General features: G+C 43.5%; 1 protein-coding gene across 1 annotated transcript in view; it reads left to right on the top strand.

Annotated features, from left to right (window-relative positions):
* Positions 1 to 25,287, top strand: part of LOC137320546 (coiled-coil domain-containing protein 192-like) — a 73,826-nt gene that overhangs the window by 18,032 nt on the left and 30,507 nt on the right. The window contains exon 4 of the mRNA XM_067982230.1: positions 21,062 to 21,193. Within this exon, the coding sequence (XP_067838331.1) occupies positions 21,062 to 21,193 (132 nt within the window). The remainder of the gene's footprint in view (positions 1 to 21,061; positions 21,194 to 25,287) is intronic.

The raw sequence follows: 25,287 nt of genomic DNA, 5'->3' as shown, positions 1-25,287 counted from the left end.
GTCCCACCGGCAGGACAGACCTACTGGAAGTGGCGGTACAGTGATATACAGTCAGGAGGGAGCGGCCCTGGGAGTCCTCAACTTTGATTCCGGATCATATGAAATCTCAAGGCATCAGGTCAAACATGGGCAAGGAAACCTCCTGCTGATTACCACCTACCGCCCTCCCTCAGCTGATGAATCAATTCTCCTCCATGTTGAGTACCACTTGGAGGAAGCACTGAGAGTAGCAAGGGCACAGAATGTACTCTGGGTGGGGGACTTCAATGTCCATCACCAAGAGTGGATCGGTAGCACCGCTACTGACCGAGCTGGCCAAGTCCTGAAGGACATAGCTGTCAGACTGGGCCTGCGACAGGTGGTGAACGAACTAACACGAGGGAAAAACCTACTTGACCTTGTCCTCACCAATCTACCTGTCGCAGATGCATCTGTCCATGACAGTATTGGTAGGAGTGACCACTGCACAGTACTTGTGGCGATGAAGTCCCGTCTTCATACTGAGGACACCATCCAACGTGTTGTGTGGCACTATCACCGTGCTAAATGGGATAGATTCAGAACAGATCTAGCAGCTCAAAACTGGGCATCCATGAGGCGCTGTGGGCCATCAGCAGCAGCAGAATTGTACTCCAGCACAATCTGTAACCTCATGACTTGGCATATTCCTCACCATTACCAACAAACCAGGGGATCAAACCTGGTTCAATGAGGAGTGTAGAAGAGCATGCCAGGAGCAGCACCAGGCATACCTAAAATGAGATGCCAAACTGGTGAAGGTACAACATAGGACGACATGCATGCTAAACAGCAGAAGCAACATGCTATAGACACAGCTAAGTGATTCCACAACCAATGGATCAGTGCAAAGCTCTGTGATCCTGCCACAACCAGTTGTGAATGGTGGTGGACAATGAAGCAACTAAGGGGAAGAGGAGGCTCCGTGAACATTCCCATCCTCAATGATGGCAGAGCCCAGCACATGAGTGCAAAAGACAAGGCATGAAGCTTTTGCAACCATCTTCAGCTAGAAGTCCCATGTGGATGATCCATCTCGACCTCCTCCCAATATCCCCACCATCACAAAAGCCAGTCTTCAGGAAATTCGATTCACTCCACGTGATATCAAGAAACGGCTGAGTGCACTGGATACAGCAAAGGCTATGGGCCCCGACAACATCCCGTCTGCATTGCTGAAGACTTGTGCTCCAGAACTAGCCACGCCTCTCGTCAAGCTGTTCCAGTACAGCTACAACACTGGCATCTACCCGACAATGTGGAAAATTGCCCAGGTATGTCCTTTCCACAAAAAAAAGCAGGACAAATCCAATCCGGCCAATTACCGCCCCATCAGTCCACTCTAAATCATCAGCAAAGTGATGGAAGGTGTTGTCGACAGTGCTATCAAGCAGCACTTACTCACCAATAACCTGCTAACCAATGCTCAGTTTGGGTTCTGCAGGACCACTCGGCCCCAGACCTCATTGCAGCCTTGGTTCAAACATGGACAAAAGAGCTAAATTCCAGAGGTGAGGTGAGAGTGACTGCTCTTGACATCAAGGCAGCATTTAACCGAGTGTGGCACCAAAGAGCCCTAGTAAAATTGAAGTCAATGGGAATCAGGGGGAAAAATCTCCAGTGGCTGAAGTCGTACCGAGCACAAAGGAAGATAGTAGTGGTTGTTGGTGGCCAATCATCTCAGCCCCAGGACATTGCTGCAGGAGTTCCTCAAGGCAGTGTCCTCGGCCCAACCATCTTCAGCTGCTTCATCAATGACCTTCCCTCCATCATAAGGTCAGAAATGGGGATGTTCACCGATGATTGCACATTGTTCAGTTCCATTCGCAACCCCTTAGATAATGAAGCAGTCCGTGCTCTCATGCAGCAAGACCTGGACAACATCCAGGCTTGGGCTGATAAGTGGCAAGTAACATTCGCGCCAGAAAAGTGCCAGGCAATGACCATCTCCAACAAGAGAGAGTCTAACCACCTCCCCTTGACATTCAACGGCATTACCATCGCTGAATGCCCCACCATCAACATCCTGGGGGTCACCATTGACCAGAAACTTAACTGGACCAGCCACATAAATACTGTGGCTACAAGAGCAGGTCAGAGGCTGGGTATTCTGCGGCGAGTGTCTCACCACCTGACTCCCCAAAGCCTTTCCACCATCTACAAGGCACAAGTCAGGAGTGTGATGGAATACTCTCCACTTGCCCGGATGAGTGCAGCTCCAACAACACTCAAGAAGCTCAACACCATCCAGGACAAAGCAGCCCACTTGATTGGCACCCCATCCACCACCCTAAACATTCACTCCCTTCACCACCTCCGCACTGTAGCTGCAGTGTGTACCATCCACAGGATGCACTGCAGCAACTCGCCAAGGCTTCTTCGATAGCACCTGCCAAACCCACGACCTCTACCACCTAGAAGGACAAGGGAAGCAGGCACATGGGAACAACACCGCCTGCACGTTCCCCTCCAAGTCACACACCACCCTGACTTGGAAATATATTTCCGTTCCTTCATCGTCGCTGGGTCAAAATCCTGGAACTCCCAACCTAATATCACTGTGGGAGAACCTTCACCACACGGACTGCAGCGGCTCAAGAAGGCGGCTCACCATCACCTTCTCAAGGGCAATTAGGGATGGGCAATAAATGCTGACCTTGTTAGCGACGCCCACATCCCATAAACAAATAAAAAAAACTTGTGGTTAGACAGCCATGTGCACAATGATAAGTTATGGTATTTGACTTATCCTCCTGATCCTTTCTGCTTTGCTTTCATCCATGTGTATTAATGCTTTTAAGTTCCCCTTGAGATTCCTTGATGTCTTGTACCTGCTTTATGTCTTCTTTTCTGATGTTTCTTTTTAAAAATGTAAAACATTGTTAATTGTCTTTTGTCTTTTATTCTCCTGACTGGATGCCATTTGGCACTGTCTGAAGGTATCTGGGACACATTGTTTGGAATATAATTATCCTTCATAGAAGAAAGGTTGAGAGACTAACTGTTTTTATCCTGTGAATGTAGAATTCTCAACTGTACTGAGAATCATGCATGAGTTTTTTCTTAGAAGTTACTAAATAGTTTCCTTCTTTCTTACAGTTCTCCAGATAAATATAGGCATTGTATTTCAATACTTGTTATTCCTAAGTACAGCAACCTACAGATTCCCTTGAAGTCATTAGCATATTTTATTTTGTATGAAATTTAGGAACTTTACATAAATACCCAAGCTTTGTTTATATCCTGGCTTCCACAGCAGTAAGCACTGGACCCCTCTAAAGCTTCCAGCCCAAGCAGCCCTAAAAAAAAAATCCTTGAGAAGCCTTGATTTTGATACATAGCAACATAGAAATGTACAGGATCAGAAAGACCATTACGGTCCAGAAGTCTGGAAAATATCACACCCCACTCCATCTTATCCCCTCAATTGCTTCCCTTGCCAAATATCTAATCAGCTACTTTTTGAATTTACCAACAAAATCCAACTCCATTGCTTCCCTGGGCAGTCCTTTCCACATACAGTAGATAGTGTGTTTACTAGGGTTTCTGCCACTCCAAATTTCCATAAGCCTCTATTGTTGAGATGGTCCAATTTAGCCCCTGTTACTTAGCAGTTGCAGGTTGGCTGTGTTTTGCTGCCGTCACATTCACTTGCTAGATATCTAGCCTTATATCTTCTCAGCACCATTTAGCAATATTTATTTTGATGCAGTCACATTTTATGTTTTTTTTTGTACCTTACTAGTGGGTTATTCCTCTACACGTTAAAATTTTACTTTACCCCGAGCATAGCATAGGTGGCTGGACATGGTGATTATTTCTTTCTTTGCATCAATATTAGAGAATTGCAGTGGCACAGGCAGAACACTACCTTTGCTTTCCTCCTCCCTTAGCTCTCTTGGCTAGTTTATGTTGTTCTTTACTGGGGACATGTTATAGTTAAACTCTAACCTGCTACATCAGTCATTTTTGTGCCTTTAAATCACACTTTTGTGAATATTTGCTCCAGGGTCAAATGGAACTTTCTTAAGAGTCAGCTGTTTGAGTCATTGATATCATGAGGAGTTCTAAATTATATACATTTTCAACTTATGAAACATAAATCCATGCTCCTTATGCTGTGGTTTAAAAATCCCATTTCACAGCACAGCATTGAGCCGTGGGTGCATTTCAAATAAGACCTGTTTATAAAAGTTATGAAAATGTATGCAACTTACGCACAGGCCACTGTCAAGGAATGAAGAAAGCCTCAAAATATGTGACGAGCATAAAAACCAGTGGGAAGGAGAAAGGAAAATTCAGCAAAAAGAAGTTTCTAGATTATGATGTGAATTTCTACATGGAGGAAGCCATGAAAAGCACTGATGGATTTTAGGAACAGCTCTACCTCACCCAAGGCTGTCTGCTGACTGCTCAAACCTTGGCAGAAATTGTCACAAAAATGAGTACCATTTACAGGATCCTAAGAAGAGGTCAGGACTTGAACAAATGTGAGGTGTTTAACTGGAAAAAAAGCTTGTAATATCAGAACTGCAGGAGGGAACCATACCTTCTCCAGAACAACTGAGCACACAGGACGACCAGGAATCATGAACCTAAATCATGAACTGGGGGAAATAGAAGGCCTGGATAGCGTCAGTGTACTTTGCGAGTATATCTGAAAGGCCTTCAACTACACTTCATGGTAAGGAGCTGGGGAGAGAGCAGCAGCCTGTTAGACCCACAGTAGAGCTACCCATAGCCAGAAACTAAGGCAAATCGGAAACATAAGTCCCGGTTTTGTGTGACAAGGAAAAATGGGATAATGTTGGTCCAGTGCATCAGCACATCTTTGCCCCGTAGCTGTGGGGTAGTCTGTGCAAATTTTGCAATATAAGGCCTGAGCCCTAATTTGAATAGGTAACAGGAACAGAAAAGGCTTAGCCTGTAGCACATTTGGTTGGCAGCACAAAATCCGATGAGTCAGCAGTTCTTCGAGGCACACAGCTTGCCATAAAAGGGGAAGCTGTGGTGGTGATGACAGAAAAGGGACTAATCATTCACAATGGCATAGTGGACTCATGTGGGAAACACTGCTCATTTTCATGCTGAAGAGTTGGAGGTGCTGGTCCTAGAGGTGCATCAAAGGAGGGTCGTCATATTTGGGGCTGAAGTAAAAGCACTGTTGCCAGCTGCACAGAGGGGATCAATAATTGAGTCAATACTGTTACCCAGCTCCCTTGTACCAGGCTGCAATTGAGAAAGAAGTGTGCAAGTACCAGGAGCAAAGCAAAGACGAATGTGCTCCTCACTTTTCCTGAGCACATTTCTCGTGGGGCCCATTAACAGTGGCCCAAACCTAAGTTGGGAACTCTCCTACCCTCTGGAAAGTAACATTCGAAGCATTGTGCAGAGTCACTGGCATTGTGGATTAATTCTTCTGTTGTACCAAATGGTGCACCTATCTTGAGCCAAGAACAGTAAACAAATGCTGAGGTGTTAAGGCTGACAGTCTGCTCTGCTGCCGCAGGGTTTCTTAGTGGAGTCAGCAGCCATGGATGAAGAGGATGGCCCTGTTCTCCTGAAGGCTACCCACTCATTGTTCAAATAATGTGGGCAACTTGGAAAGCTGTATAAATGAAAGCATCCTGGTTGCTTTCTGCATAATGGCCACTGATATGCATGATGTTTCTGTGGTAAGACGCCATCTGAACATTAATTGAGTGCAAACCCTTTCTGTTCTTGAAGACTATGTGGATGATATGAGGAGCCTTGATGCCCAGATGGGTATCATGTGTGACTTTTTGTAATCAAAGGGAAAGCCATCTAATGAAAGTTATGTGTCTTCTCCAGCTGATGCCTCCTTTCCACAGTAAAAGTGAAGAAAGTGTTGGTCTGTGCAAACATAGTGGTTGTAACTTCCCTGATGCATGTATGGACTGCAAATTCCTGATGTGGTGAATATCTCCTTGGGGTGGTTTGAAGGCTTCATGCTGTAGTAAACTTCACTTCTTTGAGTAGAGCTGTTCCTATTCCAGATGTGTGTTGATCATCGTGCAGCAAATGGTACAATTCTGTGGCAGACTGTGGTGGTGATAACAGAAAAATGGACTAATCATTCACAATGGCATAGTGGAGACATGTGGGAAACACTGTGATGAAGCACAAGTGATGAAGACAGGACTCTGACATGTCCAAGTGCAGGTCCCATAGTAGTGGAGGGGTATGGCCAAGATGCTTCAGGCGTCGTTGCACCTGCATTTCATGGCCCTCACAAACTCCTCTTCCTCAACTCAATGATGTAGTGCATTCAGAACCCACATCCTCATCTTTTTGCTGCATGATGCTACCTCAAAGCCCGCAGTTTTACAAAATAATGAATTTATCCATCAACCATCACCACCAAAACCAGATTATCTCATTGCTGTTTGTGGGACTTTGCTGTGCGTAAATGTCCACATAACAACAGTAACTACATTTCAAAAGTAAGCTGTGAAGTGATTTGGGACATTCTGAGGACATGCAGGGTGCTTTACAAATTCAAGTTCTTTCTTTGAAAAGTATTGGCAGGGAAAAAAAAACACTCAAAATGAAAAATGGAGGATGACTCAGTAAAAGCATGGAGCAAAATGCAACAAAATGAACACTAAACCACAAAAAGAAACATTTCTTAAGCAAACTTACCTTCTCCTTGTAAGAAGCCTGTTTCAGCAGGAGAATTCTTAGGACTAGAAGTTTGACCGGTTTTTAATGGGTGAAATCCACGCTGTGGGTGGAGCCTCACTCAAACTCACAAAATTCAGATGTCCAAACTTTTGCACTGATGTTTAAAGGATGCTGTGCATGCTAGTGTGGCTTACAAATTTGGCTACAAATTGCACCTTAGCCCAGAATGAGCTCTGAGCGGCGAATGAACGGTGCTCGCCGTTCATTAGATTTAAACTTACCCACAAACGATCCTTAGTGCGGGAACCTCCCCTAATGATGAGCTGCAAAAATTGTAGCGTCTTCTCCCGGGCACCTGTGAGCTGTGTGAGCGGGGAAAGGATCGCTCTGTCCCCTCAACCAATCAGACGGAAGCATCCTTGACAAGCCGCGCAGTGTCAGAACCAAGAAGTGAAAGCTACAACTATTAATTCAATGTAAAATCAGTTGGAGAAAGCGAAATAAAGAGAGGGTAAGAAATACTGAATTAAAAGACAGAGTTAATGTGCAGGAAGAAAAAGTAAAATTATAAAAAATTTTTTTGTTATGTCCAACAATAATTAAAATCGGAAGGGAGTCTCCACATTTTTAAAAGTTAATTTTCAGTGCCAGAGAGGTTGTTTGGCAGTCATTAATACCACGCCTTTAAAAGTTAGTTTGGACGTAAAAAACCCAGCGTACCTTTGTGTGGATTAGTTTGTTTCCAGCTGGGCAGTGCAACAACTTCGTGCTGGTCCATTCATTTCATCGGCGAGATCTCCTTCCCGCGCAGCTTTCAGACGAGTAGGGAAACTCGAACAGCAACTTCCAGATTTGCGTGTTTGACTGCGCATGCGCACTCGCTGGAAGTTGCTCTTCCATTTGCCCTTAAATAACGGTGAACGCTGTTCGACAATGAATCAGGCTTGTGAAGTTGGACACCCCATTTTGCAAGCTCTGACAGCAGTGCTTGAGGCATGGGGGTCTCACAAAACTTATCCTCTATTTTAAAATATTTAAAATGCAGAAATCAACAAAACAGCTCAAATCCAGTCTTTAACAGTTTCGTCTTTCTGTTACAAATAGTGTCTCAGAAGGAAGTTCAAGAGACATCCCCTCCATAGGACCACATCGCAGGAAAGGAGATATTCCAGCATCGTGGAAACAGGATCCACCTTTAATTGAACTGAGAATAATATAGCCCAGTCATCATACTGATTAGTGTATCACCAGAAGAAACCCATCTGAGTAGGACTTCACAGACCTACAAAGTATGTAGAATTCAGTGCCATCACACTCCTCCGATGAACATGGGAAATTCATAGCTGCCAGGACCATCTAGTATTTTCGATCATTCCCCTTCAAAGCATCCCAGAATGGGTTCCATACAACGTCTAGAAGAATTCCTAATTGTCTAAGAATATATATAAGAAACTCTGCCATGAACTGAAAGCAAACCAATTAGCTGTTTTTTTGTCTATGTCAACAAGTTACTTTTTTCATACATTGGTTGTTTTTATTGACTGTTCAACTGAGTGTAATTAACTCAGTATTCTGATCAAATTCTTTTGAGCAAGCAAAAGGAAGGGTGAGAAGAGACTTCAGACCCATTCTGATCTAGTCAGTACAACCTCACCTTCCCCAACCATTCCAATGCTAAATCGTGGACTAGGCAAAAAATATAAATATCCCTCCAAAAATAAATTGCGCAAGAACATGATACCATAAATAAAGATTTGGTTTGCACCATGGTAATTGCCCACGGACTTTCAGGGCCAGTATTCCTCCTGAGTCACACCCTTAGAATACAGTCCAAATTTTTATTTGCTTTTTTTCACTGCCTACAAACACTGAACTTAAGGTTTTAATGACCTATCCACCAAAACTCCAAAATATTTTCCTGCTTAGTTTACCTCAAGTACATTGTCATTTAATATATAATCTATAATCTGTATTCTTACTTTTTGTAACTAATCTCATGGCCTTACACCTAACTGTGTTGAATTCCATCTGCCACCTAATTTAGTATTGTTTGCAAATTTACACACCTGGGATGATATTCTGACCTCTAAATCATTTATAAAGGTTCTAAACAACAGTGGCTCAACACCAATTTAATTACATTTAATTACATTCAGACTTTGAAGCTAAGATAAAAGGAGCCTACTTAAACATAGTAACCATAGATTCCCTTTTAAATGTTCTAGTGCCAGTGCAAAGCTCCAAATTCAAACAGTTGGGAAACGTTTAACAAAGGTTTCCTGCACTGTTACACAGGAACAAGAGTAGGCCATTCAGCCACTCCAGCCTGTTCCACCATTCAATTAGATCATGGCTGATCAGTACTTCAACTCCATTTACCCGCCTTTGATCCATATCCCTTGATATCCTTACCTAATAAAAATCTATCAACCTCAGTCCTGAAAATTCAATTGTCCCAGCATCCACTGCCTTTTGGGGAAATGTGTTTCCTAATTTCACACCTGAATGGCCTAGATCTCATTTTAAGATTATGCCCCCTTGTTCTGGACTCTCCCACTAGAGGAAATAGCTTCTCTTTATCTATTCTATTGAATTCTTTTGTCATTTTAAACCCCTCAATTAGATCACCCTTCAACCTTCTAAACCCCAGGGAATACAAGCCAAGTTTATGCAACCTGTGCTCATAATTTAACCCTTTAAGCTCTGGTATCATTCTGGTAAATCTGTGCTGTACAGTCTTCAAGCCAGTATTTCTTTTTTGAGGTGTGGTGTGCAAAACTGAACACAGTACTACAGATGGGGTCTGACTAGGACTTAGTGATTTGTGTACATGGACACCCAAATCCCTTTGCTCCTCCACAGTTTCTAGTCTCTTGCTATTAAAAAAATCTTGGCTGCCATTGAGCAGCTTGTTAAAGTTCAGGCTTCCCCCAGTACTCTTGTGCTCACAGAAACATTTCTGTTTCCATAGGCAGGCTTCTATGAACTGAAACATATATACACCTCACACATGAAGTGAATGCATTAGTCTGCATTAAAAATTAATTACTCTTTCTCGATTTGACACTAGAAAGAGGTATTGGATGGCCACTGTACTTTTCTGATTGCTTCACTAGGTACTTTAAGTTATTATTCAGACCAAAATAACAAAAGGGCAAAAATTCCTGGCAGCTTTGGGGATGTGTCTGGTGGTGTTCCTGGGCTACCTTGGGAATTCCACCCAGTATACCACCTGATAGGTGCTGCGGGTACTACACCTGCTGAAACCTACTGTAGGCCCCACGCTGGCCTTAAAAAAGCCCCAAGATTGCCAGTAAGCAAGATAATTGATCGCACAGGAATCAGTTATCCTTTCAATCCTGCCCCCTCACTCCCCGAGGAACAGAAAAATGATGCAGCTTTTTTCTTCGGCATTTCTGAGACCTCGGGGTCCCCTTCTTGGAGTGACAGGGTGCTGCTCTTGCTTTTGCCACCTCACCGGGTCGGGGACCTCGTGTGCCACTGCAGGTGCAGGCCACACATCTCTACTAAGTAAATGTCTTCATCCCCATGATTTGGGACAAGGTCAAATCCAGGCCATAGTGGCTTCTGGAAATCCAATCAATCCTTCCCTCCTCCCCATCCCTCCACACACACACCCGGCAGTGTGCTGCTTTGGAATTTCTGGCGCTAAGTGTTTCGAAATTAACAGAGTCCTTTTTCAAAGTCCTTAAACTTAGACTTATGTGATTTAGCTTTAAGGAGTTCCATCACCGCTGTGCTATGAATTTAGATGGTTGAAAAAAGTAAACTGAAGATATGGTTAACTTCAGACACCTCAGATCAAAAGAAGACGTTTGCAATAGGCAAGGGACTTTGACAGAAACCTGAAATCTTTTCACTGAAGAATCAATATTAATTATTCTTATCACCCAAGTGGATGGGAAGTGAAGCGAACAACCGTCCTCACCATCTGACAAGCCAGCCTCCTTTAGTGGAACATTTGTCAGCAAGCCGTCACATGATATCAAATGCTACTTAGACTAGATTATGTCTTTTTGCCATTCACATGCAATTTCTCTAAACAGAATCGGATATTTGGTCTACCTATGGCTCTCAGGATCAAAGAACAATTTACCAGAATTAGCAGCCATGGTGCAATTTTAAAAGTCCCAGTGATTTGGCCTAGCTTAAATTCATGGCCTTAAATTTCCGTGGGGCTTCTGGTGCATTCCCATTGCAGGAGTGCGGTGGAAGATCTGGGAAATAGATCAGGACCTGGATACACTGGGTCCTGGCCTTCACTGCCTCTTTTTGCGAGGCTTTGTTTGGGGCAGAACCTCTGCCCGTCTCAAACAAAGTTACCCGCATCAGAGAGAGCATTGCTGGTGAAGGGGAATCCCAGGCCAGAAGTTTCTTCAGCTCCAAATTTGGTATGCCAGGTGAGAAAAAATTCAGCAGAAGCACAGCCCACCTTGAGGACCTGGACCCTCGGAAGATTTTGGACAAATGTTTTTTTTCCAGCTTCTTTATAAAGGGGGTAGATGAAGGCCAACCTCTGCCCTCTACTTAACCACTGGTGATGGCAGGGCGGCAAGCAGCTGGTTAGTGACTTATTTCCTGCATCCTTCTGGCAGGTGCCTGAGATGCACCTGTATTGGCACAGGTGCTCGCCATCTTTATTTAAATTGGGGAACCCCCTCCTGACTGGTGGGGTCAGGAGCAGAGGTTCCCAGAAGGTGGATCCAGGCACTTCCCGACCACACCCCTTTGACACAGGTGACTTTGTTCAGGGCAGAAATTCAGGGCCAGACTCGTGTCTGTCACACAGCTTACAGTATCAATGACAACAATAACAACTTGGTAAAATGTCCCAAGGCACTTTGCAAGAGCGTTAATAAACAAACTTTGACACCAAGCCACACAAGGAGATATTAGGACAGGTAATCAAAAGCTTGGTCAACGAGCTAGATTTTAAGAAGCGTATTAAAGGAGGAGAGAGAGAGGTAGAGAGGCGTAGAGGTTCAGGGAGGGAATTGCAGAGCTTAGGGCCTAGGCAGCTGAAGGCATGGCCACCAATAGTGGAGCGATTAAAATCAGGGATGCACAAGAGGCAAGAATTGGAGGAGCACCGAGATCTCGGAGGGCTGTAGGACTGGAGGAGTTTACAGAGATAGGGAGGGGCGAGGCCATGGAGGGATTTCAAAACAAGGATGAGAATGTTAAAATCAATTACACTCAGAGGGCATGCTTTCAGATCACAGGGGTGAGCACAATTGCAGCAACTTTTACAAATGCTCCCACCGAGACTGTCGAGGTTCACAGTCCAAGAAGTGATGAAGCCTGTTTTTCACCGGCTTGACAACATGCTAGGGACAGCAATTGAGGAGGGATTCAGAGACTTTGCAGCAGCACAATGGCTTCTGCTCATATAGATCAGTGACTCAACCTCCAGTAGAGGTATATGAGCAGAAGTACAGGAGCAGACGAGTGGTTGTCAAGTCATCGCCAGTCCCTTACTTGCACGTGCGTCAGGAGAAGCCCCTAAAATCAAGCAGGTCCCTGCGGGTGGAATAGGAAAGGCTGGGCGTAATTTTAACCTAATCCGCCCAGTGAGAAACTGACAAAATCGGATCAGCCACCTATTTTACACCCCACCGAATTTTATTTTCAATTGTTAATAATCCTGTCAGTTTCCCATTGGGCGGGTTAGGTTAAAATTACCATCGTAATTTCAGGCATACAGCAGGACCATTTGTGGCACAATAGAGGTAGATGGAAAGGTCATCGACCTGAAACCGTAACTCTGTTTCTCTCTCCACAGATGCTGCCTGACCTGCTGAATATTTCCAGCGTTTTCTATTTTTATTATTAAAGCAGGTCCTTAGCTGACTTCTCAGGAAGCCTCTACAGCTATTCCTTCCAATAGTACATTATGTAGGAACGTAGAAAAATAATAACACACTAGTACAGATGTCACATGGGGAAACACATCAGAAAATCACATTAAATACACAGTACACCTTCACAATTATTTTCAGTAAAGACACAACAGTCCTGATTTTGAAAGGCTCTGCTGGTACCATGGATCCTTGCTGGGGGCGGGCTGGTGGGGTGGGGGTGTGAGCAATGGTTGGGAAATCAGGTTTTCAAATACCCAATTTGCAATGTGCTACGTTTCACAGAAAAGAAAAATGCTAGGTAAAGGGAGGTGGCACTGGTGCTCACTGCCTCCTTATTTTAATATGCTAATTAGGGTATTCAGGTCTGTTGCTGAATTTCACATACTTTGGGCAAGTTCCATCCCTTGGCACTCACCTCTCTCATAAAATGAGTGCATAACTAATCCACCACTGGCCTTCCCCGCTGAAGTTGGATTCTTAAAGCTAGGTTTCTGTTAGAAAAGTTGATATATTTTGTTCTCTGCCTCAGTCTTTATTGGTGTGGAGGGTATCATTTTTGCATAATATCCCCTAGTATGTAGCTTCCTGCTGGAATTGAAGTCGTAGCAAATGAACTGCCGAGGATGGGAATTCTTTTGCGCTCTATGCTTTAGATGAGGAAAACAAGATCATGTAGAGACACCAAATGCAGGTGTAACGACATCTGAGGCATTATATTTACTTCTTCAGTATCCCAGTACCCGCATTTAGAGACATCAACGCTACTAGCTGGGCATACCAGAGGTCCAATGCTCTTACATGAGCAAGTCAACTTCTATCACAGGCACAGCTTTTCCCATAGGTTACCACAGCAGTAAGCTTTGATCCTTCCCAACCACCACAGTGGACATCTGCCAGTCCATAAATGCATGAAGCACATGACAGCTTGAAATTTATGGCGTTCTTTCTCTTTTTTTTAAGTATTTTTGATACTTTGAAGCATAACATCGGAAGTGTTGCAAACTCAAAATTTTGATGTGTGGGGACAGTAATAAAGGGTTGTTGTCATTGCATTCATTTTCTTAAATCACCAGGTGAAAACATTTTGTAAAAGTGTCATTTGCAAATATGCATAGTATTTGAGGTTTTCATTTTATAGAGTCAAATTTATGAACAGTTTGGTACCTCTAACTTTCCTTTGGAAGGTTACTAAATTTAACTGAAAAATAGGAGTTTTAGCTTAAAGCTTTAACAGCGAGGTTTGCAAACTATGTAGTTGTACACATACAGTCTGATTTTTTTAGGATTACATTTGCTTGGTGGTCTGGAATACAGAATGAAGGATATCGTTCTCCTTCCAAAAAGCAAGTTTAGATTTTGTATAGGTCATTTAACCCTGTTTTCAGAAGTTCCTTAATCATTCTTCTTGTTTGGAAAACTAATAAAATATAATCTAACAGAGGGTAGTTTTATTTTAAAAACTAGTGCTGCAACACAATAAATATTATACTGGTATAACATATGTGGAAGAAGAAGAATTTATATTTATATAGTGCCTTTCACATCCTAAGAATAGGAGAGATTGTTGTTAAGGTAGATAGGAGCTACTGGTTTCGCTTGGGCAGCTTGGAGAGCTAGATTTCCCTTGTTGTATCAGTCAAAAGATACTTTTAAAAACTTGATATATTGTTGGTAGTCAGAATGCTCATTGAAAGAATAAATACATTAAGGAGACAAGAAATGCAAAAGAACCTCAGCATTTACGATGTGTTAACTCAGAATACAAGTATTCGTCTACAATATGCTAATTATTCAACCTGCTTTGATATGAGTGTCATTTGCAGGCATTTCTCGTAGCCTTGTGTCACATTTTGGAATTTTTGATTTTTTTTCCAGATTGGATCTTGGTACGATTTATATTAAATTAAATCCAGCTCTCAAGGTATTAAAGTTAAATCCTATTTTCAAGGGATTAGAATTACCACAGCAGCCAGATGATGCGGGAGGGCAGAGGGGGAAGGGGGCTGAGGAGGAATGTGTACTAAAGTTAGAAGAGCCAGTTTGTTGCTACTCACATAGGCCCCAATTTTAACTCCCCCTACCTGATGGAAACCAGGCGGTGGGGGCAGTTAAAATGAAGCCAGTCACTTACCCCCTCTGATCCCACTGCCTTCCTGCCGTGTCCCGATTTTAACCTGCTCTTTTGAGCAGGTGAGAGAGACACCTGCAGGAAGGAAGTGGGGTCCTTCTTTAAATATACAGATCGGGCCTGATTATGTCATTGGGTCCCGTCCTGCAATTTTAGTTGGAAGCCTGAGCAGGGGAGCAGTGACGACCCAGCAGGTAAGTTTGTCAAATTTAATTTTAATGCTCCTCAGCGCCTCACGAGAAAGTTTTGGGCCTCCCTTGCCCCGGGTTCTCCCCCGATCGCAGTCAGAGCCGCCTCTCCCCAGATCGCCTCCAGAGTACTCCCTCCCATAACTGATGGCCAAGGACTGTTCCCACGGATCCCCGGTTGCGGCCTTCTGCCGCCAAACTCCCCCTCCCGCCTGCCAGTTAGTGGATCTGGCTGGGTGCGGGTGGGACCCCTGGAAAATTGATTCAAATTTACATTAAGATCAGCCAGGCCTCCACGTTCCCGGACTCTCCGGGTGCAGCACCTGCTTCGGGGCTCGCGTGCACCATACCCGCCCCCCTTTTAAAATCGGAGCCTCACTCTTTTGAACTGAGACAATGGGGTGGATTTTTGTCTTTACCTCCTAGGCATTAAACATTGCCTGGGCAAACCACAGAAAGGAAATTCTGGCAGGGAGGATCGTACGGCGATCGTACAAATATGAGCATCAGCAGCGAGTTCAGTAAGTCGGGTCACGGAACTCGGGGCCCAGCATTTTATTAACTAGAATCTGGTTTCAAATTTTAAAGAGAGAGATGATATTGATAGTTTTATCCAAGTATCTGAATTGTTAACCAGTTAGTACAAGTGTAATAATTATGAATGGGCCAGATGATTTGTGACTTCACTAAGTCGAAAAGCGTTTGCAGCGTTTTCTTGTGTCAACCCTGCCGATAGTATGGACTATGACAAATGTGATGAGGTAGGCCACAAGGCAAATTGATGGCCTCTTAGGAATGCTGAAATGCAAACCGGAAGGCATGAGACTGGGAGTAATGCAGTGACCATCGATGTAGATAGTAGGAATAGACCTCATCTTTCATTTAGGCATTTTACAACCCTCTGGACTCAACATTAATTTCAATAACTTCAGATCATAACCACTGCTCCCATTTTTTTGGACACCAAGTGCTGGTAATGGTTCTGCTGTTGCCATTTACAGCTACTCCTGACCAATCTTTTGTTTCCTAACCTGTCCCATTACCACCCTCCTTGCCTTGCACCATCATCCCTTTTGTCATTTAATCACTCTTGCCCTCTAACCTATCATAGACCTTCCCTTTTGTTCTTTCCCCCCCCCTCCCTCCCCCCTTCCCTGGTTCTGTACTTGCTTAAAAACTTTAACTTTTTAACATCTTCCAGTTCTGACGAAAGGACATCGACCTGAAACGTTAACTCTGTTTCTTTCTCCAGAGATCCTGCCTGACTTGCTGAGGTTCTCCAGCATTTTCTGTTTTTAATTTAAATTTGATGCAGATAGGCTAACTCCTTTCCTTTAACCAGTCACAGTAAATGAGATGCATGTAAAAGGGCTGTGAGACACTGGTTGCTCTTTCACTACATGAGGGCCTGATGAAGGACTACCATTACATAATGGATGAAGTTGCCCATATTTGGGACTGTGCATGACCAGAGATATACACTTGGTCAGAGTTTGGCTGGAATATTTCAGGCAGGAAAGTGCATGTGCAAGTGATATGGATGCAATTTCTCCTCCACGATCCTGCCTGAAATCTGCAGGATGATGGAAAATGCAGGCAGTAAGGCCTACTGCTGCCTCACTGCCCCAACCAGGATTTCTCTCCTCCTGCTGTGACTGGGACCGCTCCTGGCCACTCCTCCGCCCGCCATATAAGTGGCAACGGGGTTGGCAGGGCCCAGGTTCCCAGGGGATTTGCCTTCTGTCCGCCTCACTGCCATTTCCTGGGGCTGCCATGTGGAAGGTGACAATAGGTTCCAGAAAGCAGCAGGAAAGAGCTTCCAACTTGGGTCCTACATTTTCCTGCTGAAGGTCTCAATCTCAGCTAAGACCTTAAGTGGAAACCTTGCTACCATCTTCAGGGTGCTTCTGACCCTTTAAGATCCCTTGCTGGCTCTTTTGGAAATGGAATGGCATCCCCAGTGGGATTCTCTGCCATCAGACTGGCAAGCTCACTCTTGATGGTTAGATTCCTACTGGGAGTCCACCATGCATACAGAAAGAATCCTGACCGTTCACAATGGGTTAGGGTTGGGATGCATCCAGAAGGATAGGCAGAGATCCTGCCCTGCCAGAACTGTGTCTGAAGAGGAGAATTCAACCCCCCCCCTGCCATGACGTCCATCCAGTTCAGATCACAAGGGGGTACTATTTTTATGCCCCCGGGTTACGTTATGATATTTATTAGATATTAGGCAGTACAGACGCACTCCTGAACATAAGACATAAGGACCTGAATTTGATGATGCCATGTTATTAGTCAATTGCCAAAAACAATACTCTTATTTTTGGGACTTTTTTGTTGCCAAATTTCTCTGCCAAATTTTGCTCTAATCCTTCCCATTGAAGAGAATGAGAAATAAATAAAGGGGGAAATAAGGGACCGAGCAAGAATGGGGAAATAAGGAACAAAAAACAAGAAATAAAGGAAATGGATACGTAAGGGTGGAAGGTTTCCTCTGTATGCAATGTGTAACAAAATTGTAAGCCTGGTTTTTATAAATGGATTTACAATTTTGTTACACATAGCACACAGAGGAGGAAATCTTCCCCCATGGTTTGAAATCAGAGTGTGAGGTATTAGTAACGAACATGTTTCAAAATTCCTTTGCTATTTTATTGATGTAATTAATCTACTTATTTTAAATGGGCTAATGCCATTGTGAAAATAGAAGGCAGAGGAATTTTATATAAAAACATTAAAGAGGAAAAATCCTGTGTAGCCATTTGGAAATGCAACAGGGTGGAATTTCTGCCTGTCACTTTCATCTGCTATTGAACCCATCCCAAATCCCAAGGACGGGGTCATTGAAATATTATGGGTGGGGTCCCAAGCACAATGCGGCACAACAGGAGCACCTGCCTCACAGAAACTTGGAGTGTCTGAGAGAGGGAGCAATATGCCACTTGAGCCAAAGATCAGAAGGTGCACAAATGTTTTTCTTGTTTCATCCCACGACGTCTGGCCACTGTGGCAACAGCGAGCAATAGATTGACATTTGCCTTTTAAACTTTATGCCTTAATGCAAGCCCTCCCCCTCCCCACCACAATGGAACCCACACCTGCCCTCTGGGGGTGGGCAGTAGAAGTATTCCATATCTGATTGGGATTTTGTTAGAGTAAATGGGGCAGAAACTCGGTGGATCCCCGTTCTGCTCCTAAGTCCTGCCGCCCCCACCACTATCCCACCAAATTTCCCTCCCCCGGGGAATGTGGGGCGCTAAATTGGGCTGTGTAGTGCCCGTTGTTTCGGATGGGCACGCACGTTTCCTGCATGATGTGCGCCAGACTCCACCTTGGCATAGGAATTTGTGCAGGCACAGATAACGAACGCTGGAATCATGTAAAGTAGGGAGAAAATGGCTTCAATCAGTGTGCAACGCTGATTTAAAGTGATAGACACCATTTTGGGACTTAATGCTCAACTCAACGCACAGTCTTAACCCCGACCATCTGAACGTGTCTTAGAGTGCCTGGAGGAAGCCCCCACCAGCGCTATTTAAAGGGACCATGCAGGATTTACAGGTTACTGGCTGGATTATTGCTTCTGGCTGCCGAGACATTTGTAACTATTTTTGGAGGTCTCCTAGACTTGAATACTAGGACGCGGGGACATAGCCTAACATTTAGAGCCAGGACGTGCAGGAGTGAAGTTAGGAAATGCTTCTACACGCAAAGGGTGGGAGACATTTGAAACGCTCTTCTGCAGATGACAGTCGATGCTAGCTCACTTGTGAATGTTAAATCTGAGATTGATAGATTTCTGTGAACCAAGGGTATTAAGGGATATGGGGCTAAGACGGGTATATGGAGTTAGGTCACAGGTCCACTATGATCTCATTGAATGGTGGAACAGGCTCGAGGGACTAAATGCCACGGCCACTTGCTGCCTCTTGATATGCGCCACCTTCTCCTGCAAGAAAGTGGGACGTGTGCCTGTGTGATGTGCCTGTCATGGTTGAATAGCTGCCAGTGTGCGTGGTCTGTAAGTTGTGGGTGGGCAGCTTGAAACAGTGGTAATGCGTAAGGGTGAGAGGAAGCAACTGATTGGAAGAGTTGAGTACTGATGGAAAGGGTTTATTGGTATTTGGGTGATGGGGGGTGTAGTGTGTGATGCAGTTGGTAGGAGACGCCACTTGACAGTTGACCTCACTCACCTTGACCATTCATGTCAAAGCATTGAACTTCTTCCTGCACTGCATTCATGCTCTTGATGCTGTGCACCTGGCATTGACTTTGACCCCCTCTGCCTCCTACTGCATTTTGAGTATATGTCTGGAGGGCCTCTTGCCCCCCCCTTCCCCCCACCACTGCGGATATAGGATGCCCTCCTTCTGTCCACCTCTTGCATGCAATCTCGCAGCCTGGTGCCAACTCAGATCGGCAGATTGGAGGATGTGGGATTTAGTAGTGCGCAACCTTTATTCAATGTTTTAACATAACTCATCAGTGTGTAAACATAGGGATGGGATCTGCATCTGTGTTTTATGTGTGCAATGTCTGATCTCTGTTCAGACTCCATGCAGACAGTAGATTGTTATTTTCAGCAAATAACAGGTACCAGCTACCTTTAAGAGATTTCTCAGAAACATCCTCCCTTTAAGAGATGGAGCTCCCTCTGGTGGTGGAAAGTGCAAATTGCATTGATTCCACATGCAAGGCCTGGAAAGAAATGCTGATTGCAGGTAAGTGCTCCGTTGGGTCCAAACTTGCGACTTGCCTGCCCAGGGTCCGTCGGGCGCGGGTGCGCTAACACTGCCCAAAACGGACCCTTATCGAATTTTTCCCTCAGAATTTCTAGGCTTAAAGCTTTTGCATGGTACAATTCAATTCCATAGAAATTAAAAGAAACCAGAACAGAGAAACTGATATGAGGGTAAACTAAATTTTCTTCATCCAGTTTTATTAAAATGTTATGCTCAATATTTTATATATACCATGTTGTATTGAAGTGTAAACATGCAATATAAATGTACAAAAGGTTCAGACTTTCAACTTTTGTTTTGCAAGATGTTGCATTGTGTCTCCAATATTGTGATATCTCCAAAGATTTTGCTTCTTTTAATTACAATTTTTTAAAACTATAAGTACTGCTTATTTTTTAAATAATGTGTACAAATAACAGAATGCAGAGATTTCAAAAGGTGTCTTGCCCACTTAATTTGGATATGGGTTTACGACAGCAGGAACAAGAATGACAGCTTTAGCTTTAGTATGTGATATGAAAAACCCCCAAATAACTCTATTGTGTAGCTCTTCTTGGCTGTCAAGCATTTCTTTTTCTGATGGAAAAGTGGAAAGGAGGATGGAATCCAGCCAAATGCCTCTCAACAATACCAAATGAGACCATTCAAGCTTTCAATGTAAAATCTCTGATTAGTGTTCTGGAAGGAGCATCACATTTTGTTCTACAAGTAAAATCCCTATGGAGTTCCTTTACCTCAAAATCATGTTTACCAGTCTTATAATAATATATTAAAATTATTTTGACCCTTATGATTACCTAGAGATGTGATTAAGCCATCCTTTAGAGCATTTATCATGGCCTAAGTGTAACTAAATTGACATTGACCTTGATCATGCAATAAGAAAAACATAAACTCCCAGTGCAGACAAACAGATAAAATGTCATCTAAATTTATAAACTTTGAGTAATTCCTATTTGAAGATGAAAGAGAAATTTTAATCCATACGTAGAAAACATTTAACTGCGCTTATAATTTAACATGAAATTGAAAGTAAAAATTGCACCAATGATTTCATGCCCACCCAGTAAAATGACATTGTCATATATACTACAGGTCATTAAAACTTGCCTTCAATATTGACTTGTACACATATTTTACAGTAAGTTTTTATCAAGTATTGCCATGTCACCAAAGTATTCTCTGTATTTGTTATAGAGACATATGACTCCAGATGGAAAAGCCTACACTGTGGCAATACTGGATTAGAACATAAATTCAGTCTAAGTTGATATGCAGGAACTACCCATAGTGCAAACTGCAGCCTGCATTAGATAGGCCATTATAACCTTACTATGCGCTGTTGTAATTTTTGCTTACAAATGAAAGTAGAGCATTATGAGAAACCAAGCTTTTTTTCCTAAAGGGGAACATTATAAGAACTGTTTTTTGTTTTGCATTCTGTTTGTATTACAGCTGGATGAGATGGAAGGGTGCAATATAGAACTCAGTGACCGGGTCATGTGGTTGGAAGAGCAGTTGGAGGTCATGGGAAACAAGATAAAGTCTGCAGGATTATATGAGGAAACACTTAGTGCCAAAGACAAGGTATGTTAAGCATTCCTCTTTGTGAATGTGATTTATTTTTGAATATGCCTTTTGCAATAAAGGTCTGGTAGACAGTTTGGCAAATAGTGCACTGAGCAATCCTACCAAATAAAGGTAAACTGTGGCTAAATTATCCTTAGTGCAGAATGGCCAGAAGGATGCCTACTCTGAAAAGATTTGACATGAATTTTAGTCATTTTATTTTCTACAAACTCAAAGAACTAGGAATAAAATTGTTTTCATTTCTCAGCAGAGCGCATCTAGGGGACCCAAATCTACTAATGCTGCTGTGTAACTGTGCAGTAGGAAGTAGACAAAAATGTCACGGGGGACTCAGTTTGCCCTTTGTGGACTGGCACTTGATACGTCCATCTGTCAGCCCAACTGAGAATGGGAACTTACAATGTGGAGAATCACAGTGGGCAAAACCACCATTCCGTGATGCACTACATTGGCACACTAGAACAGTACACTACATAATACCTTACAAATGTTTCTTCATATCTTGCTTTGAAGTTTGTGTTTATAAAGTATGCATTTTTGATTTCTAATTCAAAATATAAGCTGCACTGCAAAAGCAAAAGAAAACTTTTATTGTAATACTTACATCAGAATGGTTGAATAAGAACAGGTATTGAGTTTAAAATAAAATTATTGGGTGAAGATTTCTTTTGTACACTGTAAAAATTGTAAACCTGTTTACAATTTCATTATACATGGCACACAGAGGCAGTCTTCTGGTATTACGGAGTTTACTGAGGTATTTCATGTTAATAACATTAGGGTATGGGTTTGTATCTCCAATTCTCTGCATGATGAAATGACTGCAAGGCCATCTGGGACTGTGAAAGTGAGGAACTTCCAAAAAGGGGAGAGGAAAAATTGAAGAGTGAATCAGCACAGCCCAGTATGTTCACTTTCTGGCAGCCATTTGAAGAGACATTGACAGAGAATTAGGGGTTACCTGTCGATGCGGTCACTGGAAAAGTAATGCTTAGGAAATCTATTGCGTTATCTATTTCGATCTTTTATGGCTAACTACTGGTCGGTACTTAGCTTTATTTTAAGAGTGTTCTGAGCTTCTGTATTGCAACACTTTAACTGCAACACTCAACTTACTCACAGACCTTTTATCTCAGTCAGCATTCTGGGAGACACATTGCCATTAAATTATAATGGGCAATGATTTCGGCCCCGAGCCAGGAAGGGAGCGGGGGCGGTCAAATTGCAGACGGGAAACCCAGAAGAATGAGTTTCCCGGACATCCTTACGATTTTGACGTAAGGACTTTTATTTTTTTTTGTCGGTTTGCCGTCTGACTGACTGGCCTGATTGACAGGCTGGTCTCAGTCGGACGGAAGACCAGCCAGGGAGAGGAGGTCTTCAGGTAAGTCTCTTTTTGTATAGATGGGGGAGGGGGGGCATGAGGGCATGGGTGGGCACAGGGGCATGGGTTGGCAGGGGGGCACTGGTGAGCATGGGGGTCACAGGGGGAACTCAGTTATGGGGGAGCGATTGGGGGTCTGTCATGGTGGGGTGTCGGGTTCGGTGGTCATTGCGGGGAATGCAGCAAAAGCCAAGACCGTGACACCATGAATGACTCAGCTGCACAGGAGGGGAGGAAAAAGAATGGGAGAGCAATAGTGATAGGGGATTCCATCGTAAGGGGAACGGATAGGCGTTTCTGCAGTCGCAGACGTGACTCCAGGATGGTATGTTGCCTCCCTGGTGCGAGGGTCAAGGATGGCACGGAGCGGCTGCTGGACATTCTGAAGGGGGAGGGTGAACAGCCAGAGGTCGTGGTCCATATCGGTACCAACGTAATCGGTAAAAAAAAGGGATGAGGTCCTGCAAGCGGAATATAGGGAGCTAAGAAATAAATTAAAAAGCAGGACCTCTAAGGTAGTAATCTTATGATTACTCTCAGTGCCACGTGCTAGCGAGAGCAGAAATAGGAGAATAGACCAGATGAATGCGTGGCTTGAGAGATGTTGTTGGAGGGAGGGGTTTAAAATCCTGAGGCATTGGGACCGATTTTGGGAAAGGCGGGACGGGTTGTACAAGCTGGACGGGTTGCACCCAAGCAGAACCGGGACCAATATACTCGCGGGGGCATTTGCTAGTTCTGTTGGGGAGGGTTTCAACTAGTATGGCAGGGGGATGGGAACCAAAGGGCAGGTACAGACAGGACAAATTCAGACCAGGAAACGGGAAATAGAAAAGCAGTTAGTGACGTAGTTAGCGACTCAGAAAGGCAAAAGCAGCAAAGGTTAAATAGTGTTCAGCACAGGAATTTTATGGGGTTAAAGGGTATATACTTCAATGCAAGAAGTATTACAAACAAAGCAGATGAGTGAAGGGCACAGATAGACACAAGGCAGCATGCTATCATTGCTATAATGGAAATCTGGCTTAAAGAGGGGGATAATTGGCAGATCAATATCCCTGAATATAGAGTTTTTAGGCAGGATAGAGTGGGTGATAAAAAAGGAGGAGGGGTAGCATTATTGGTTAAAGAATCAATTACAGTTGTGAGAAGGGATGATATGCTAAATGGATCATCAATCGAGGCCATATGGGTTGAGCTAAGAAATAAAAAAGGGGCAGTCACACTACTAGGAGTGTACTATAGACCCCCAATTGCGAAAGGGAGATAGAGGAACAAATATGTTGGCAAATTTCTGAGTGCAAAAATAAAAGGGCAATAATAGTAGGGGACTTCAACTACCCGAACATCAACTGGGATTCAAACAGTGTGAAGGGCACAGAGGGTGCAAAATTCTTGATCGGTGTCCAGGAGAACTTTTTTAGCCAGTATGTGACAAGCCCAACAAGAGGGGATGCAATTCTAGATTTAGTCCTGGGAAATGAAGATGGGTGCAGTGACAGTGGGTGACCATATTGGGAATAGTGACCACAATTCAGTTAGTTTTAGCATTATTATGGAAAAGGACAGAGTTAAATCAGGAGTAAACGTTTTAAATTGGGGGAAGGCAAATTTTACAGAACTAAGTGGTGATTTGGCAGAAGTGGACTGGACACAACTACTTGAGGAGAAATAAGTGGCAAGCCAGTGGGAGGCACTAAAAAGTGAAATTCCACGGGTACAATGCAGACACGTCCCCTCAAAGAAAAAGGGTGACACTGCCAAATTTATAGCCCCCTGGTTGTCCAGAAGTATATGGGGCAAGATAAAGCAGAAAAAGAAAGCTTATGACTGTCATAGAAAACAAAATACTGCAGAAAGCCTAGAGGAGTATAGAAAAAACAGGGATGACGCAAAAAAGGAAATAAGGAGAGCAAAGAGAGGGCATGAAAAAATATTAGCTAGTACGATTAAAAAAAACCCAAAGATGTTTTATCAGTACATTAAGAACTAGAGGATAGCTAAAGAAAAGGTGGGACCTATCAGGGATGATAAGGGTAACTTGTGTGTAGAAGCAGAGGATGTGGGTAGGGTTTTAAATTAATATTTTGTCTCCGTATTCACAAAGGAAAGGGATGATCCGGACGTAGTAGTTAAAGAGGAGAGGTGTGAAATATTGGATAAGGTAAACATAATGAGAGAGGAAGTACTAGAGGGACTGAAATCCTTGAAAGTTGATAAGTCACCAGGGCCGGATGGATTGTTTCCTAGGCTATTGAAGGAAGCCAGGGAGGAAATAGCGGATGCTCTGAGGATCATTTTCCAATCCTCACTAGATACAGGGGAGGTACCGGAGGACTGGAAGACTGCAAACGTAGTACCATTGTTTAAAAAGGGTACGAGGGAAAGGCCGAACAATTATAGGCCGGTCAGTCTTACCTCGGTGGTGGGTAAACTATTAGAATCAATACTGTGAGATAGGATAAACTGTCACTTGGAAAGGCATGGTTAGATCAGGGATAGTCGGCATGGATTTGTTCAGGGAAGGTCATGCCTTACAAATCTGATTAAATTCTTTGAGGAAGTGACAAGGAGGATTGATGAGGGTAGTGCAGTGGATGTTGTCTGCATGGATTTTAGTAAGGCATTTGACAAGGTCCCACATGGCAGACTGGTCAGAAAGGTAAAAAAAAGCCCATGGGATACAGGGAAATGTGGCGAATTGGAT

Source organism: Heptranchias perlo, chromosome 4 (genome assembly GCF_035084215.1).
Source record: "Heptranchias perlo isolate sHepPer1 chromosome 4, sHepPer1.hap1, whole genome shotgun sequence".
In the NCBI taxonomy this organism is placed as follows: domain Eukaryota; kingdom Metazoa; phylum Chordata; class Chondrichthyes; order Hexanchiformes; family Hexanchidae; genus Heptranchias; species Heptranchias perlo.
The sequence above is the reverse complement of the archived record's forward strand: the minus strand, read 5'-3'. Positions and strand labels throughout refer to the sequence as shown.